This window comes from Phyllopteryx taeniolatus, chromosome 14, assembly GCF_024500385.1.
Source record: "Phyllopteryx taeniolatus isolate TA_2022b chromosome 14, UOR_Ptae_1.2, whole genome shotgun sequence".
Classification (NCBI taxonomy): Eukaryota; Metazoa; Chordata; class Actinopteri; order Syngnathiformes; family Syngnathidae; genus Phyllopteryx; species Phyllopteryx taeniolatus.
In genome coordinates, this window is record NC_084515.1 from 18,494,395 (window position 1) to 18,509,877 (window position 15,483).

Sequence of the window (15,483 nt, forward strand, 5' to 3'; positions counted from 1 at the left end):
AGCGTGGTGCCACAGGGCATCCAGACAAGAACAAAGAGGAGTAGTAGTAGTAGTAGCAGGACAACTCACAGATATGAAAACTAGATTTGTCAGCGCACTGTAGCAAACCCACCCAAGTGACGTGCCTACGTGGCGGCCATGTTGGTGCATGGGGGCAACATTCCCATCAAAGGCAATGCATGTACATTGAAAACATATCATAACTTTGACTGACATTCATGAGTTTGACTTTTTTTTGTGTGTGTTCAGAACATTTGAAAAAAGAGCCATAAACATTCTTCGCTATGAAAGCTCAGTCCCAGTTCCCATGTTGTGATTGTACGGTGCGTGTGCAACCGTATTCAGCGCAATGTGCAGGCATCGCTGTTATTTTGGTTTCCGTGCCATCCAGAAATATGGAATGCGCCGACACTTTGCCCCCACTTGCTTTGACGTCGCTATATGCTCGCAGCTCCAAGGGGCGTGTCGTATGTACCTATTTTTTCATATCTATGGTCATAGTAGTAGTAGGACTAGAAGAAGAAAACTAGCTATCTGATTAGCTTATCTGGTCACTACATTGCATTGGCAAACTCTTCTCATTGTTATTTTTATTGTGATGAATGCCTTGCGAGACACATTATGGGTTATAATAGTTTAGGATTTTTTATTATACTCAAGCTACATTTTTCGTTTTGACTTTTGCTTTTCAAATTCAGTTAGTTTTAAGGATCGTTTCTATTTTTGAAATAAATGCTTCCTTTTAGCTTACTTTTGAACTCATTTTACTATTTGGTATAAGCTGTGTATTTGTATTGCACACCACACAGAGAAGCCGATGCCGCACGTGCGGACGTCGGCCAGAGTGAAGGGCCACGCGAACTGCGCTCGGGCGGCGGCGGGCTCAGTCGCTTGCTCAGGCTCGTCACAAGTCAGGAAGCAGACTAGCATTTACCCAACAACTAGTTGCCATTTGTCTGCAGCAGAATTCACACCGTGACATTCTGGTTTCAACGTTCTGACAGATGACCTTCTGCTGCCTTCAAACAAATGCTACAAAAACTGATCTGACAGTGCCACCCACCCCGAATATTAAAAAGAAAGTAATGGCAGCAAGACCCACAAAAAAAAAAAAAAGCTTCAAGTGAAAGCTGCAGTGAAGGGAAGCTAAAAAGTATCCATCATTTTTAGTAGTATTCAAAATGGTCGTTATAGTTGCAATTAATGATGTCTTTGTTGATGAACGCAGCATAAAATGGTTGTAATTCTGAAATGTACGTATAAATTATACTGAAACTGACATTTTCTACTTCAACCACACTGTCATTGTTTTATTTCAGATACATGCGGTGGTCTATCTCTGTCATACTTTTGAGCCTGAGTATTTTTTGTTTTGTTTTGTTTTGTTTTGTTTTCATCGGGTTTCCCACCTGATTTTGGCATTTGCGGTCGATGAATTGATTCATACTTATTTGATTTAGGTAATTTCATGAACATATCCTGAATTGAGCTCAAGCTCTCATGTCAAATTGAGATTCTTGGAGCAGTGCTTCCCGACATCCTGACACTGATAAAAATAAATGAAGCCCTGTGGTTCCATTTCTACGCAGCTCATCTCATCACATCGTGTTCTCATCCCACAATTAAGGAACCATTACGGTTATTATTCCGACAAGAGGTAATGCAAGATACTTGCATAGCCTGCTTCATGTTTGACACATGCACAACAAATGTGCACAGACACCCGCGTGCAAGCATAACGAGTGACATCCATTGTGTGCACCCCGCAGAGAAAAATAATACAATTGATATTCAGGACATCGTGATGAAGGGGATCGCTGGCAAACATGGCGGCACGCTGGGAAGCTGAACAACATTCATTAAAACTCGTTCGCTGCCATTGACGGCTGTTGAATTCAAATATCCATGTTAACACGGAGGACTGGCGGCGAATGAGTTCAAACTGTTTATTTAACTTCTGTGCAATACATTGGCAGTGAATGAGAGTCATTATTTAAAGCCACTTTTTTATTTTACCATATTTTAGCACAGTGTTAATGTGCCGAGAACCGAGAGGGAATCAAACTCTGGACCTCTCGTATGCCAAATGCCACTGTGGAGGGAGCTCTTCTTCTTATTGAATATAATATTTATTGATCTATTCATTCAGTCATATACTGCACCATTCAATCAGCGCATCTCTTGACAGCGCCCTCATGAAGACAGAATGCGCAATTGAAAATCTTATTGGAGTACAAGTGGACGTGGTGTGTGTACAGTTCAATTTCCATGTAAGGTCCACTTTAAAAGAAAAGGCGCGCGCGCACACACGCGCGCCCACGCAGACGTCATGACGCACATCCAGAGGTTGACAGATGGAGGTGATCTGCTGTAGGCTCCGAGCTCCGCATTCGGAGGAGCCCTGAGCTTTTTGACGTGGTTCGGATGGCGAGCGGCTCTCGGCTCGCCTCCTGGCCGCCGATTGCACGCGTGTCATGACTTGCGCCCTCGAGACGGCGGCTGCAGCTGAGCAAGCAAAGAAAGCTGCAGTCGGTGCACAATCTGACGTCCGAAGCCCCCCCCCCCCCCCCCCCCCCCCCGGTTTTTTTTTTGTTTTAACGGGGGGCATTGAATTTTTTATTCAAACATCGCTGAAGAATGGACAGCTGACGTCATTGGACATATAAGGTAAGCAGATGTTGGCTGATGTTCACACCTATGCAGACCAAAAAACTAATGGGTTCAACGTGACTGATGTTCCTATTTTACACAGTGTGCATCTCCGCCTCGCCATATGTAATGGAAGGCTTGCTTTGATATGAGGTCAATGTTGAATGTCACAATAATTCTCCACTTAAGACGCAATGATGACGTAGACGGGAACGAGCGGTGCTGCTTATTAAAAAGAGGAAACATTTGTTCAATTGTATCCATTGGACTACTGAATTCAAATGCACTCGAGCTTTTTTCATTTATATATATATATATATATACTGCAAGTTTAAAAAAAAAAAAGTAGCAGATCTCCTCAAATTTGCCAGGTTTGTAAATGTGACTAAAAAGATGTCAATTCCGTGCGGGGCGGCCATCTGCCTCAACTAGGGAGAGCGAGAAAGTGAGAGAGATAAAAAAAAAAAAAAAAGAAAGATAAAGAGAGCATAGAGGTTCGGAATGAGCAAAACCTATTGTAGTAGTATATAATTGTATGTATTATGTTATAGCTTATATCCCATCCTGCATCCTCCAAGTGTTTATGACACTGAAAATGTACATCCACTAACCCTGTGAAATGTTCTCAAGATGCAAACATGAGCCCGCGAAAGAGCCGTTGGCTCGCAGGGACGCTAAATATGTTGCCAAAGATCATTTGAGGTGTGTCACAGAAGATAGCGTACAATATATTTCATATCCAAACTACAAACTACGGGTTTCCCCGGACGGTCGAGCAGCACGTCGACAAAACGATCCCGCGGCGTTTGCTTTGTTCGGTGCGCGAGAAGAGGTGAGAGTTGTGGAACGTGGCAACGTGTGGCTGGCTTCCCCATGACAAGACGCAAGGCCCTGAGCATCTGACACTTCCTGGCTGAGAAGAACATCGCCGTGCCGGAGCCACCTGACCCGGCGCCGCGTTTTTTTGCCGTCAGTTTCTGAAGATGTGGACTGCATCGAGATGATCGTGAAGAAGGAGCGGCGTAGCATTCCGGAAGAATGGACGAAGAGAAGGCTGCGAAAGTGCGTTCGACTCCGACGGGGGTTACTTCAAAGGGGGAAACTTCGAGTTTGGATTTGAAATCAATCTTTTGTGACACCGGTCCTGGCACCATCATAAAACGGTAAGATTAACCCTCGGAAATGTTATCCAGAATACAAAGACGATCCAGCGACGGATCTGTTTGCTATCAGAGGCGCTCAATATGGTACCAACGAGAATGACACGATAATGCTAACCCTTTGAAATATCGGTATGCAGTGGACCCCTGCTATTCGCGGGGGATGGCGACCGGGAATAGCGAAAATCTGGGATCATTGATGGCCGTTATAATAGCAGTGAAAAAAATCTGTTTTTTTTTTAACCCAAAGCATTCTTGATAAGGTGGGGATAAACCGCCCAAAACCGTTTTTCGGGTTGATGACTCTCCAAAAAAGAAACAAGAAAAGAAAAAAAAAAATCAGCAAATAGGTGAATTCACGGGTGCCGAAGCGCGAGTACGAGGGGGTCCACTGTTGTTTTAGCCCTTACGCCTGACCCAATCTTAAACCCCCGTCGTGTATTGTCATTTACAGACCGAGGTGTGAATCGGACTCATTCGGAGCATGATAACGATATTGGCGCGAAGAACCTAGCGGAAGACCGGCGGCGACACCATGGTCATCACCGATAGAAACTCGGGCGCGGCCGCGTCCAAGAAGGAGCCGGCGAAGGACAAAAAGCGTCGGGCGTCCCGTCTGCACGGCCTGCCGTCTCCGGCCCTGTGCTGCGCCTGCGGCCTGTGCATCATGCTGGCCGGACTCAACATCACCCTGGTGGGAGTTTTCGCCTTCAGGACCCTGGTGCCTTCCGCCAACCCTTCCATCGTCATCGGACCCATCCTGCTGCTGGTGGCCTTTTCCTTTTTCGGGGCCTGCTGCGTGTGCAGCCGCCTCCCTCCTCCTCCTCACAGCTCGCGCGGGGCCAAGACGGGCGCTCGGGGCCTGAACCTGATCGGGAACGACGGGCTGGCCGGCGGGGCGGCGTTCGAAATCGAGACCAGCGAGCACACGCTGCAGGACACCACGGCCGTGCAGCTCAGCCCCACGTCCTCCCCGGCGTCCTCCCGGGGATCCGGCTCTGAAAACCAGGCTCCTGACGGGTCTCTGCCCGGCACCTGCCAGCTCTTCACCATGGAGACGGACGGCTCGCCGGATTCTAGCGGGGCGACCTACTCGGCGTCCGCCGCCTCAGGAGGGGAGGTGAGGCTCAACCTGCCTCGAGAAGAAGTGGCCACCTAGACCCAGATCTGGCAGCCTGCGTAACGTCCTTGCCGAGTGTGACTTTCTCCTCTCGTTTACTTGAGCGATTTTTAAAATGTCAGAGCACATGACAAGAAAATAACAATCGGCAAGTGTGTTCCTCCTGCTCTTATCGTGTGTGTTGTACTCAAGATGATCAATGCAGCACACCATACACGTAAACAATCTTGAGTGTCCTCCCACCATAAAAAGCCATCAAAAACTTCAGGTGGCTTCCTGATTGGCTATCGTTCGGCTGACCTCGGTGTTGACCGCGCACATAAAGATTTGAAATTGACTTTGGGTGGGAGATTGAACTGAACGGAATGCAACCGGTTGCCAGCCAATCGCTGGGCACACATAGAAAACAACAGAACATGCCAACTCCACACAGGAAGGATTCGAACCCCCAACCTCAGAACTGTGAGGCAGATGCGTTCGATACTCATGCACTGCGTCGCTCACAAGATAATTGCTCAAGGTAATCTTTTCGAGACATCTGACAATCGGGCCTTTGCGGACTCATCGGAAAAGGGAAAAATGCTCAAATTCGGCCCAAATATAGGAATGTGTGTACTCCGCTTAATTAGGGATGGGCATAATAATTGATGAGTTGATTCATTGAACATGAATAAAAACTAGTTTTGGACTGATTTTCTAAGTTGGAATGCGCCGTCACTAACCTACATTAAAGTAGTTGTAAGTAAAACATCATTGCAGTAAATATTCGTATGAAAATGAATGGAAAACAAAAAGAAGTCACGCTTGCTTTCTTGTGCCGAGCGACAACGTATTCTTATGCCGCTGCGCAAAATAGTCGGTTGCGCAGTGTTCGTAGCCACGAAACCGCGTACGTCAGAAACCGAGGCGCCCCCGTCATACTTTTGCGACCCACCCAATACTGGTTGGCCATCCACTTTTGGGTCCCAACCCACCAGTTGAGAATCACTGCCATAGCGGATCGGGGCAAAGTAGTTAAATGCCCCAGAGCCATGTCCACATTGTCCAAAGTCTTTATTTCCCACGTTGAACTTTGAACTTCGTAAACCATCTCAAGATTTTGTATGACCGCATTGCTTTTTATTTGGAATATCGTCTGAAAGAAGTTTTCAAGCGCCAGTGTTTTTTGTTGTTTTTTTTTGCAAATGTGAAAGATTAGGAGTGACAGGTGGAGTCGAAGTGCACCAGCAGTGACATTTGCCATTTGAATAGCAAATCCATTTTTGATCATGTGATCACGTGAAGGGCACAACGACAGCAGATTCCAATTTGGCCATCTTGTGTCTGTTGATAAAAAGACGTCACTTAAACTGTGTTTTCATTCCTCATATATGTTTCTTTTTTTTTTTTTTTTTCAATGGGACGAGGACCGGCCTTCCTTTTTCAGGTCGGACTTTTTGAACACAGCTTCTTGACCGCAAGAAAGCCGACAGCGCTCGCTGTACATCGCATCGACGTGAGATGTCCCGTTGTCACACTTGACTGCCCGGAGACTTTTGAAAGCCTGAAGTCCTGTGAAAGCGACGTTGCCTTAGCTTGAGCTATAAGGATCCAATTAAAGAGGGCTATTTGACAGCAAAAGGGCACGCTCGCTTTGTTTACACACAAATGTTGTTTGCATGGCATTCATTTTGCCTCGCCGACCAAATAAACCTGCACGATGGAAATGAAATTGCTCCCCTCGTGTGCGTCTTTTGATCATCGGATTTGGGATCTTTTATCAGTTACGATTTGATTGTGCAGCTGTACCTAATGAGGTGTCTCGTGGAGTTGCAGACCTGTACATACCAGCATTCCTACTGTTATCTATTTGCGACAAAGACTTTCTAATTAAAAGTTCTTGCATGTTGACTCGTACGGAAATGAAGGCAGCCTGTTTGTAATCTATACTTACAGTATCTACTGTACTGTATATATGTGTGCGTCTTTATTTCCTAACAACAAGTTGATAAATGTATAAATGGTTGTACGTTTGTAAATAAAAGTGCTCGAAAATGGAGGTACTTGTGCTTTTTTGGGAGTGTTGTTTTTGGGCAACGAGCATTCAAAGTCACATTCGCACTTTTCGGGCACAGGTTACAAAGTCGAGGCCACGGGGCTCAGATCTGGACTGCCGCATCATTCCATGCGGCCCGCTAAAGCACATCATTTGTGTCGACTTCGCATTTCTTGCTCAAATCTCTACCGCAATTACAAATAGTCTCCATTTTTAAAAGAGTTGAGATAGTGACCATTTTTTGTTGCTAAACACCCTTTTAATATACTTTGTCAATTGAACACCAGTTCAACTATTTTCCTTTGACGCCTGATTTCAAAGCTAGTTTAATTTGCCGTGTATGTAATCCTTTTTACAGTCGCCCATAATGCGGCGATTATGCTGTACATTTACATGGTTTGAGAGTCATAATGGCCGTCGGAGGGAAACCGACGTGGACAAAACTGATTTTGACACGCCCGATTTCGAGTCTTCAACGACGCCAGCGTGTCGGAAGTCCTTGGCAGCCAACTTTGGGCGGGAGAAGCAGCATAATTCCCCGGTTGGGCGCCATTTGTCACCTGTGTGCTCTCCCAGTGTTTTTCCGCTCACCCACTCTGCCAGTCAGCCACGCCCACCTATTTCAGGCTCTCCCGATCGCAGCCTCGTTGCCAGATTGTTCGCTACACACCTATGCGAGACTCTCCAGCGCTTTTCCACGGTTTCATCTTCTGGGTGCCCCCGACCTTCCTGCCTTCTCCCGGGGATCCCCTGAGTCTTTTGCCCCCGAACACCCGAACAGTTCTGCCTGAGCATTTAGCCTGTCCCCGTGGCAATTTGGCGCTTTGCAACGACCACAAAGTGTAAGTTCCCCCATTTTGCTATTTGTGGTTTACAGCATATTACCTGAGCCGAGACCCCTTCCCATTCTTCAAACTCTTTAAATCTAGACGTTGACGTTAACTGCTGTTTACCTGTACTTTGACGTTGGCCATGTTGCGACGCACCCGTTTCTTGCTGAACTTGCCGCAGTTGTGATTATAAGTCCATTCCAGAAATTCCTGCGGTCCCGTGTCTCGCATTTGGGTTGTATACACAATCGCGTCAGACGCCAGCCGAACAAGGGGCACAAATAAACAAATGAGCATTCACGCTTACATTCACACCTATGGACAATTTGGAGTCTTCACCGAACCTAACAGCAACGCACGTACACTATCAATCAAAATCACTCCTGATTAATTGGCTGGAAAACAAAAGTAATGTTAAAGATGTCAATCTGTCCCAAATTTTCTTTGGAAATCAAAACATTTTTCACGGGTCATCTGGTTGTATTCATGTCTACCACTAGTTGGCGTCAGAGTTGCATTTATGACGCTCAAGTACGGTTGTTATTTTAAGACAAGCCAGCAGATGTCAGCAGACAAACGTTGTTTTAGGGAGGAGGTGGTACTGGATATGTTTTGTTTTTGTTACACAAGATACAGCTTTCATAGTTTATGTGATGCACGACCCTCAAACGAATTCCCTCAAATATTGCAAATAGCAGCTGAGCCTTTTGTTTTGTATATTTGGGACTGGGACAGTCGAGAGATTGGACCTCTGACGTTCCAATCTGGCTTCGGGCGGGCCTTCCTGCGTGTTTCCATGTTCTCCCCCGTGCTCGTGTGGGCATTCCGGCTTGCCTCGTCCTCCCAAAATCAAGTTTGATTACAGGCACTCGATTGTCTTGGGCCTGCCTCTCGCTCAAGGTGAGCCGGGCTCCCGCTGACCTGTGACCCGAACGAGGGCGGGCGGGCTTGTGTCGCCGATGAATGGGTGGATGGCGTTAGAGATCTGTCGACCGTTGCAGGTATTTGCAAGGAGCGTACGAAAACCGGATATGTTTTTATATAAACATAGAAAGAAACGAGTTTGCCGTAGCAGATGGTCGCTTGAGGCTGCTGAGTGACTCGCTGAGCCAGGTTGGAAAACTCCGCCAAGATACTGAGCCTGTCACATACCAGCGGCACATAATTGGATTTTCTGTGCTTAAGCTTCAGAGGGGACAATGCATATTTTAGAAAAACACCGACCTAACTCCTCCCCCTGCCCTCATCCCGCATACTTTTCACCTCTGTCAGGTTTATTTAACGTTATGCAAATGACTTCAGGCTGCTGTCAATCGTGCACTACATCAGCCTACGTATTGAGCCCGATGGCCTTGACCGGCCAATAAATGCACATAAAGCATATTATTAAATGTTTAGTCAACTGCAGGTCCACAAAATAAGTGAGGGGGGGGGAAAAAACAACAGGTTGACTGGCTTTACGTGAGCAGGTTTGTAGGTGAGGTGACTTGCAGCTCCCAGGAGAATATTAACATGTTTATATTTCTGCTGAGCAAGAGAGAGCTCACACTTTTCTACTGTGGTTTGGCAATAAAAAAAACAGAAAAAGAAAAGATCAAGAGGAATAAAGTGCTGTATGCACGTAGCGGTTTATAATATCGCAACCGACCGACTAAGCCCGACCGCTCTTGAAGTACACCAACACGACACAGCACCGTATCGTGACCGAGCGCCAGTCTCCAAACCAGATGGCGCCATGCAAAAAAAAAAAAAATACAAAGAAGAAGAAAGAGTAGTAGTAAAAGAAGAAATAGAAGCCTGTTAGCTTAACTATTAAGTGAAATCAACCCCCGCATTTTCATGGTTCAGCATTTGCAAAAACGTTTGGGCGGTGGGGGAACCTATCCTCCGTTATTCACCCAAGAACTCACCTATTCGCTGTCATAGTGAGTTGAGGTGTTGCATTTACAAAGCGTTACAACTTCTTTGAGCTTGATTTACTCGCATATTTTCACGCTTCATGAAAGGGCTCGGTCCCTATATCCCCCACGAATAGCGGCTGTTCTCTGCACATCGGGGTTGCCAACTCTCTTATTTTGATTTGGCTGAATGACTTGGCTGACACGTTATAATCCTCTATTCATGTGCCGCGACAGCGCAAGCTTCAGGTTGCAGAGTCCGCGGCTTGTTTTGAATCGGAAGGGAGAGAAAGAGCTCAAATTCGGTCCGATTATCGACATGGTCGATAATGTGTGATAATGTGGTTCCCCCTGTGGTTTGTTGTTATTGATACAGATTTTGTCAAGCCCAGTTGTAAATTTGAAAAGTGGCTTCAGTTCCATTCCGGTCCTGTTGGTGGCATCACTGCACACGCTCAATGGAAATCAAATCATTTTCCAAATTTTCGGGATAATTACAAAAACACAGTTAGAACGCAAACTACTGTAATGGCCTTGGTGTTTCCGTAGAGTCCGTAAAACTGGTTTCATTTGTGCTCGTAACGAGGTCACCGTGGTAGTAAATATCGACACCTTTATTTGCTTCTTGCACAATCCCTCTTTCATGCGTGCCGGTGACTTGGGCTAAAAAAGAATGTTATACAGTAAGCATCGCTCAAGTAATGGCGCAAGCTGCAATAGCTCGATAAAGCGGAAGCAGCTCGACTCCGATGCGTCACATTTGTCACGACGAGCTGCTGCACTCGCACCGGCACAATCGCGAGCACCCCGACCGACCGCCCTCAGAACGAGCACCGCCGCCATCCGCTCCCAACCGGATCCTGGGTTGGTGCGGTGCCGGCCGGATTGTTCCTGTGTGTGAGAACGCGCGAGAGGGGAGGAGGGATGTGGAGTGCAATCAAGCTGAAAAGATTAGGAGAAGACGAGTGACTGAGGGACTTTATGAGAACACACGCGGGTTATATAAGCCTAACCCAGTTCACGCCGCTTCTGCAGCCAGACTGGGAGGGCGCTGGAAGGAGCTGGTGAATCTTTGCGCCGGGACCGATATGAAGCAGGCCCGAATGCTCTGTTGACTCAAATGACAACGCGTGTCGTGTCGTACTTCACGACAGGTGCTTGTAATGTTGCTCAAGTCCAATTCAGGAATGTTTTTGCGAGCGTCATCAAGACGGCGGCCGCAAAATACCCGTCAGGTACTGTCGGAGCGCTTTGTTTGGCCTCAGGGTGCAAAGGTGGCATGTTTAACCCTTGCATAAAGTCATAGTCTACATCCAATTATGAACTACAGATCTTTTCAAAATGAATGAACAGCCTGTCAGGCAAACGCAAAGTGTATTTGTGCACTGTACGTCTTCTGTCCTTGAGGCTTGTGGATGATCATTGTGCTGCTGTTTCACTCTTTTCCTGTTTGGGGGTTCGCCCGCGACACTTCGGCGACCAACAGCTGCGGGAACTTGCGCGAATGTGGTGGCAACACAAACGGTTCTCGGGACGGTTTCAAGCTCCCGTTTGAACATTGGCGCCACGGGCCGCATTGATGCCGTGTCCAATTTCACAGTTTCAAGATTCCCTTTATTCCCTCCTGTGTTAGCAAACACACTGGCAACTCCAAACTCCATTTAGTAGACATTTTAAAATGTCTATGTGCGACGATATACCTGACTTTTTGTTTGTTTGTTTTTAAATCAAAACCAATAGTGTTCTAAACGTAACGCTGCCTCTGCATCCTAATGTGGCTTACAATGACACCCTCGACTCGACCTCAATTAATGCTCGTTTCATTCGGTCGGCCCAACTGTTGCGTAACCCCACTTTGTCTTAACACCCCCATACGTGGGAATTGAAGTAACATACAAAAGAGAACGGTCTAACCACCGGCAATGGCTTTCGCGGCGCGACGAACGGATCAATTAGCATCGGCAAGCGTTTCTGAAATCGATGCTTTCTGCGAACAAATGCGCACGCTTCTTTCCAGCTCGACTCAACGCCTTCGACCCGTTCTTTGAATGTAATCCTCTGCGTACGGCCAACGGTTTGTTTATCCAATCGATACAGACCCAAAAATAGAGCTTCTGTTGGGGACGCAGCAACATGTTATTTTGCGACACGGGGTCATGGAAGTGAAAGTTGTGTAACTTGTGGGAGTGCAAACGTGTGTGGATCATCTATATTGTGACACACACAAGTTGGAGAGCAAAAGCAGAATGCGTCTGAATGCCGTATTGGGCTCTCCTGGGGTTAGTGGCTTGGTAAACAACATGTCATGCCGACAGTCGCCAGCAGAGGCGTCTACTTTGTCATAGTAACCCCCTTTGGCGATGAATGAATGAAAAACACGGCTCCTCCGCAGACTGCTTCAGACTGGCTTCAGTGCTCCACGTGGAGGTGGTCATATGCTGAGCGTTGAGCAGAAGAACCATGTCAAGCCTTGTTTTATTGCCTGTCACAGGCAGGAAACGGCTTATTAAGCCCACTTATTGTCATTGCGACACAGTTTTATTGTACCTTGGACCTTGTATGCTCTGCAAATGTGGCTTTCAAGGCCTCGGTGAATGCAAAATGGATGTTTTATACTTGAGGTGCACCATCTAGTACAGTGGTCCTCAAACTCTGGTCCAGGCGCCAATAAATTCTGATGTTTTTAAATTTAAAGTGCACACTTGCATATGGGGAGCTGTGTGCCAATAACACAAACTTTCCAAACTAATTACTCCTCCTTACCTTTGCTTTAGGCCAATTCAAAGTTCTGATGTGATTGCGCATTTGTCCTTTTCTCACTCTCTTTGTACAAGCCGCGGTTGGAAAAAATATTTACAGCTTGGAAGCACATACGTTGGGTCAAAAGTTTCTAAATCACTGCTTTTTGCATCTACGATGGATTGTAAAAAAAATCCCATGGCATTTCGGGGCACACTTGGTAGTTATGTTTATTTACTGAGAACCCCACTAGCGTCAATAAGTAATAAGAATTGTAGGGCCCAAAGCCTCGGGGGCACCTGGCCATGACACAGACGGCACAGTCATGAAAGCTCGCCACAAATTGCCGTTAAGCTATCCACCGTGAAAAGATTGACTTGCCTGCCTTATAGTATCTGCTTTTGCCAGTTGTGGCAAAATTGTGACTATATGTGGCAGCTGCGGGTAGCATGCAGTTGGTAAAGGGTCTAGGTGCCCAACTCTTGACGGATTGGTACAGATCGTCCCGAAATTCCTTCCGCGTGGACACTGGCCACCTGTAGAAACAAGGAAGCGTCTCGCTATTGAGTTTTTGTCAGCGTCGCAGTTTGCCATGGCAGCGGGTAGCGGCATTAGCACCCATTGCCTTGGCGGATGCCTCTTTCCAGGAGTCCGTCAGAAACAAATAAAAAGAGCCACGCTATACATTTGAATGACTTTCCCACAGTGGCCGGCCAATGCTGCAGCTCCCTTTTTCAAATGCCGAGACTCCAGGAGAGTCCCCGCTGCTCAACGGAAGACAGGAAAGACTGCAAACACTTTCTGTCCGCTCTGCCAGGCCCGCCAACAGGAGAGGAAAAGAGGGAGGGGGGATAATCAGGTCTTTATGCGACAGGGGACAGTCTGAGTATTGTCCCGTCGGCCCCCTTCTCCCTCATGCTGGCTTGATTGTTCCTGTGCACCCAACACATTGTGACACCCCGCAAAAAACAACTGATGGTTGCGCGTCTACTTCCCCCAAAGGCCACGTGAGCCCATTGGTGGTCCACTTTGACCTCGCTCAATGTCGGTCCACTTATCTTGTGCAGACCATTAACATAGAAGGAAAACACGTAACAACGTGCAGCGCGGACAAAGCAAACTCAAAACGGAAAGGTTCACGAGACGCGCGGAGACGTTGGCCCTAACGCGATCCGTATGACGGCCGCGCAACATTGGAGAACACAAACGTTGGCCTCAAAGTCGGTTATGTAACCTCGAGGGCGGCTTTCGTGCTCCAACTTGAATCACCGGGGACTTGCGTTTAATAGGACAACGTTTACTTGACAACACATACAAAGGCAGTTTGGGGTTATTAACGCTGCATTGACGTGAACAATTGGGAAGTTTTGTTTGCATTTTGTACACGTCCCAGGTCTTAGATCAAATTTGATTTAAATTTGCAATTTGACATAAGAAATGCGACTTCATTAGACACGTTAGCGGTACAGTCAACTTTTTGAATAAAATTGTGTTGTGTTGTTAGCCTTTTGTTCAGACAATACCCTTGCAGAGCCCAAAATCTAAACATGAAAATCTGTTTTTAGTTCCAAAACCTTCCAAATGTATTTGCAGGAAATGTGCAGTGTATGCATACATATATGCAAGTATGTCACAACCGGAACAATCATGACTGACCACAGTGCTGTGCGAGCAAAATGTTGCACTTATTGTACCGCTAATGTGTCTCGCAGGGATGGACTATGCTTACGTATTTATTTTTATTAATCAACATTTTACACTGATAAAAGGCTATTCAAAATAAGACAAAGCAGTTGGTGCACATGCATGTTGTATTTCTTTACCAATGTACTAGTCCTGCACACACATTATACCAAGTACGCCACCGTTAAGCTCAAGGAAAAGCCCCAAGAACATTGAAAAATGATCATGTTGTTCCAGTTATTCCATTTCATTACTTCTACTTTTTCTGTACCTTTTTTTATTTTTTTTTGCAGCATTATTTCTGTAAGCGTTTCATTATCTGTGGCTCACGCAGATGTTTGCTATTCCTTTCAACCTCCTGCTACTCACTAGCTCTTGGCATTTAAAAACAGCACTAAATTCAATTCCTCTTATCAGATGACAAGAGTTGTTGTATCGGTGCTGATAGAAGAAGAAGAAAAAAAGCCGCAAAGAAAGGCTGGCATGAAAGTGGAGACGAGACATTTTGGGTGTGTGACTGAGAAACACAACAATAAAGTATTGTTCGACTTTTTGCGATCAAGTGGTCAACATTTTTTTTTCCTTGACATGATGCGAATGCATTGTTCACAATAAACTAGTAATATGACCCACATATTATTGGCCAAGTATAAAGCAGGGGTTTCTAATGTGTATTTATCATAGGCCACATTGTAGTTAGGCTAGCCCTCCGTTGTGTGGTTTGAATAAGTCTATAATTGGAATTTCATTGTTCAGTACAAGTGACGGTTCGGTTCACATTCGGTACAGAATGAGAGCAAAATAAAATGCAACGTTTTGTGTAAACGGAAACACATTTAATGACGCAGAAAATGAAACGCCACCATTTTAAATCTTTTTTTTTTTTTTTTTTAAGGAAAGTGCAACATCAAACGTTTGTCTTCTTTTTAGGAGATAGACAATATAGACAAGTGCAAGAGTAACATTTGGGACAATATGAATTATTATGTTATAAACTTAGTAATAATGGTGCAATAATAAGAGCCCAGGCTTTCATTTGTATTTTTTTCCCATTTCAAATGTAAGTAAAGTTGTGTTTGTACTGCACTTCTTTGCCATTTCAAATGAATTGACAGGTGTGAAGTTGGAGCTGCCCATGACGTACGCTAACAAGAAGCTGAGCTGCACTGTAGTTGTTTACAGACTCGCTGTGGCAATCAGTCACACTTCTTGTCCTTTGACTAATATCTTCTCGAATAATCACCCCAACATATTTCTTAATTGCCCTTGCATATAAATGATTATTTTTACGATGGATAACTCGTTGTGAACACAAGACGAGGAAAATACGTGGCGAGCTTTTGCAACCCTTGACTTTGACGCTGTTGTC

The 15,483-nt window shown here is 45.8% G+C and overlaps 1 protein-coding gene across 1 annotated transcript; it reads left to right on the forward strand.

The window, feature by feature from the left end:
• The first annotated feature begins 2,547 nt into the window (after positions 1 to 2,547).
• tmem275a (transmembrane protein 275a) lies at positions 2,548 to 6,967 on the forward strand. Its single transcript, XM_061798513.1, has 2 exons — positions 2,548 to 2,667; positions 4,264 to 6,967. The coding sequence occupies exon 2, from the start codon at positions 4,345 to 4,347 to the stop codon at positions 4,966 to 4,968; it is 624 nt and encodes a 207-aa protein (XP_061654497.1). The 5' UTR covers positions 2,548 to 2,667; positions 4,264 to 4,344; the 3' UTR covers positions 4,969 to 6,967.
• The last annotated feature ends 8,516 nt before the right edge of the window (positions 6,968 to 15,483 follow it).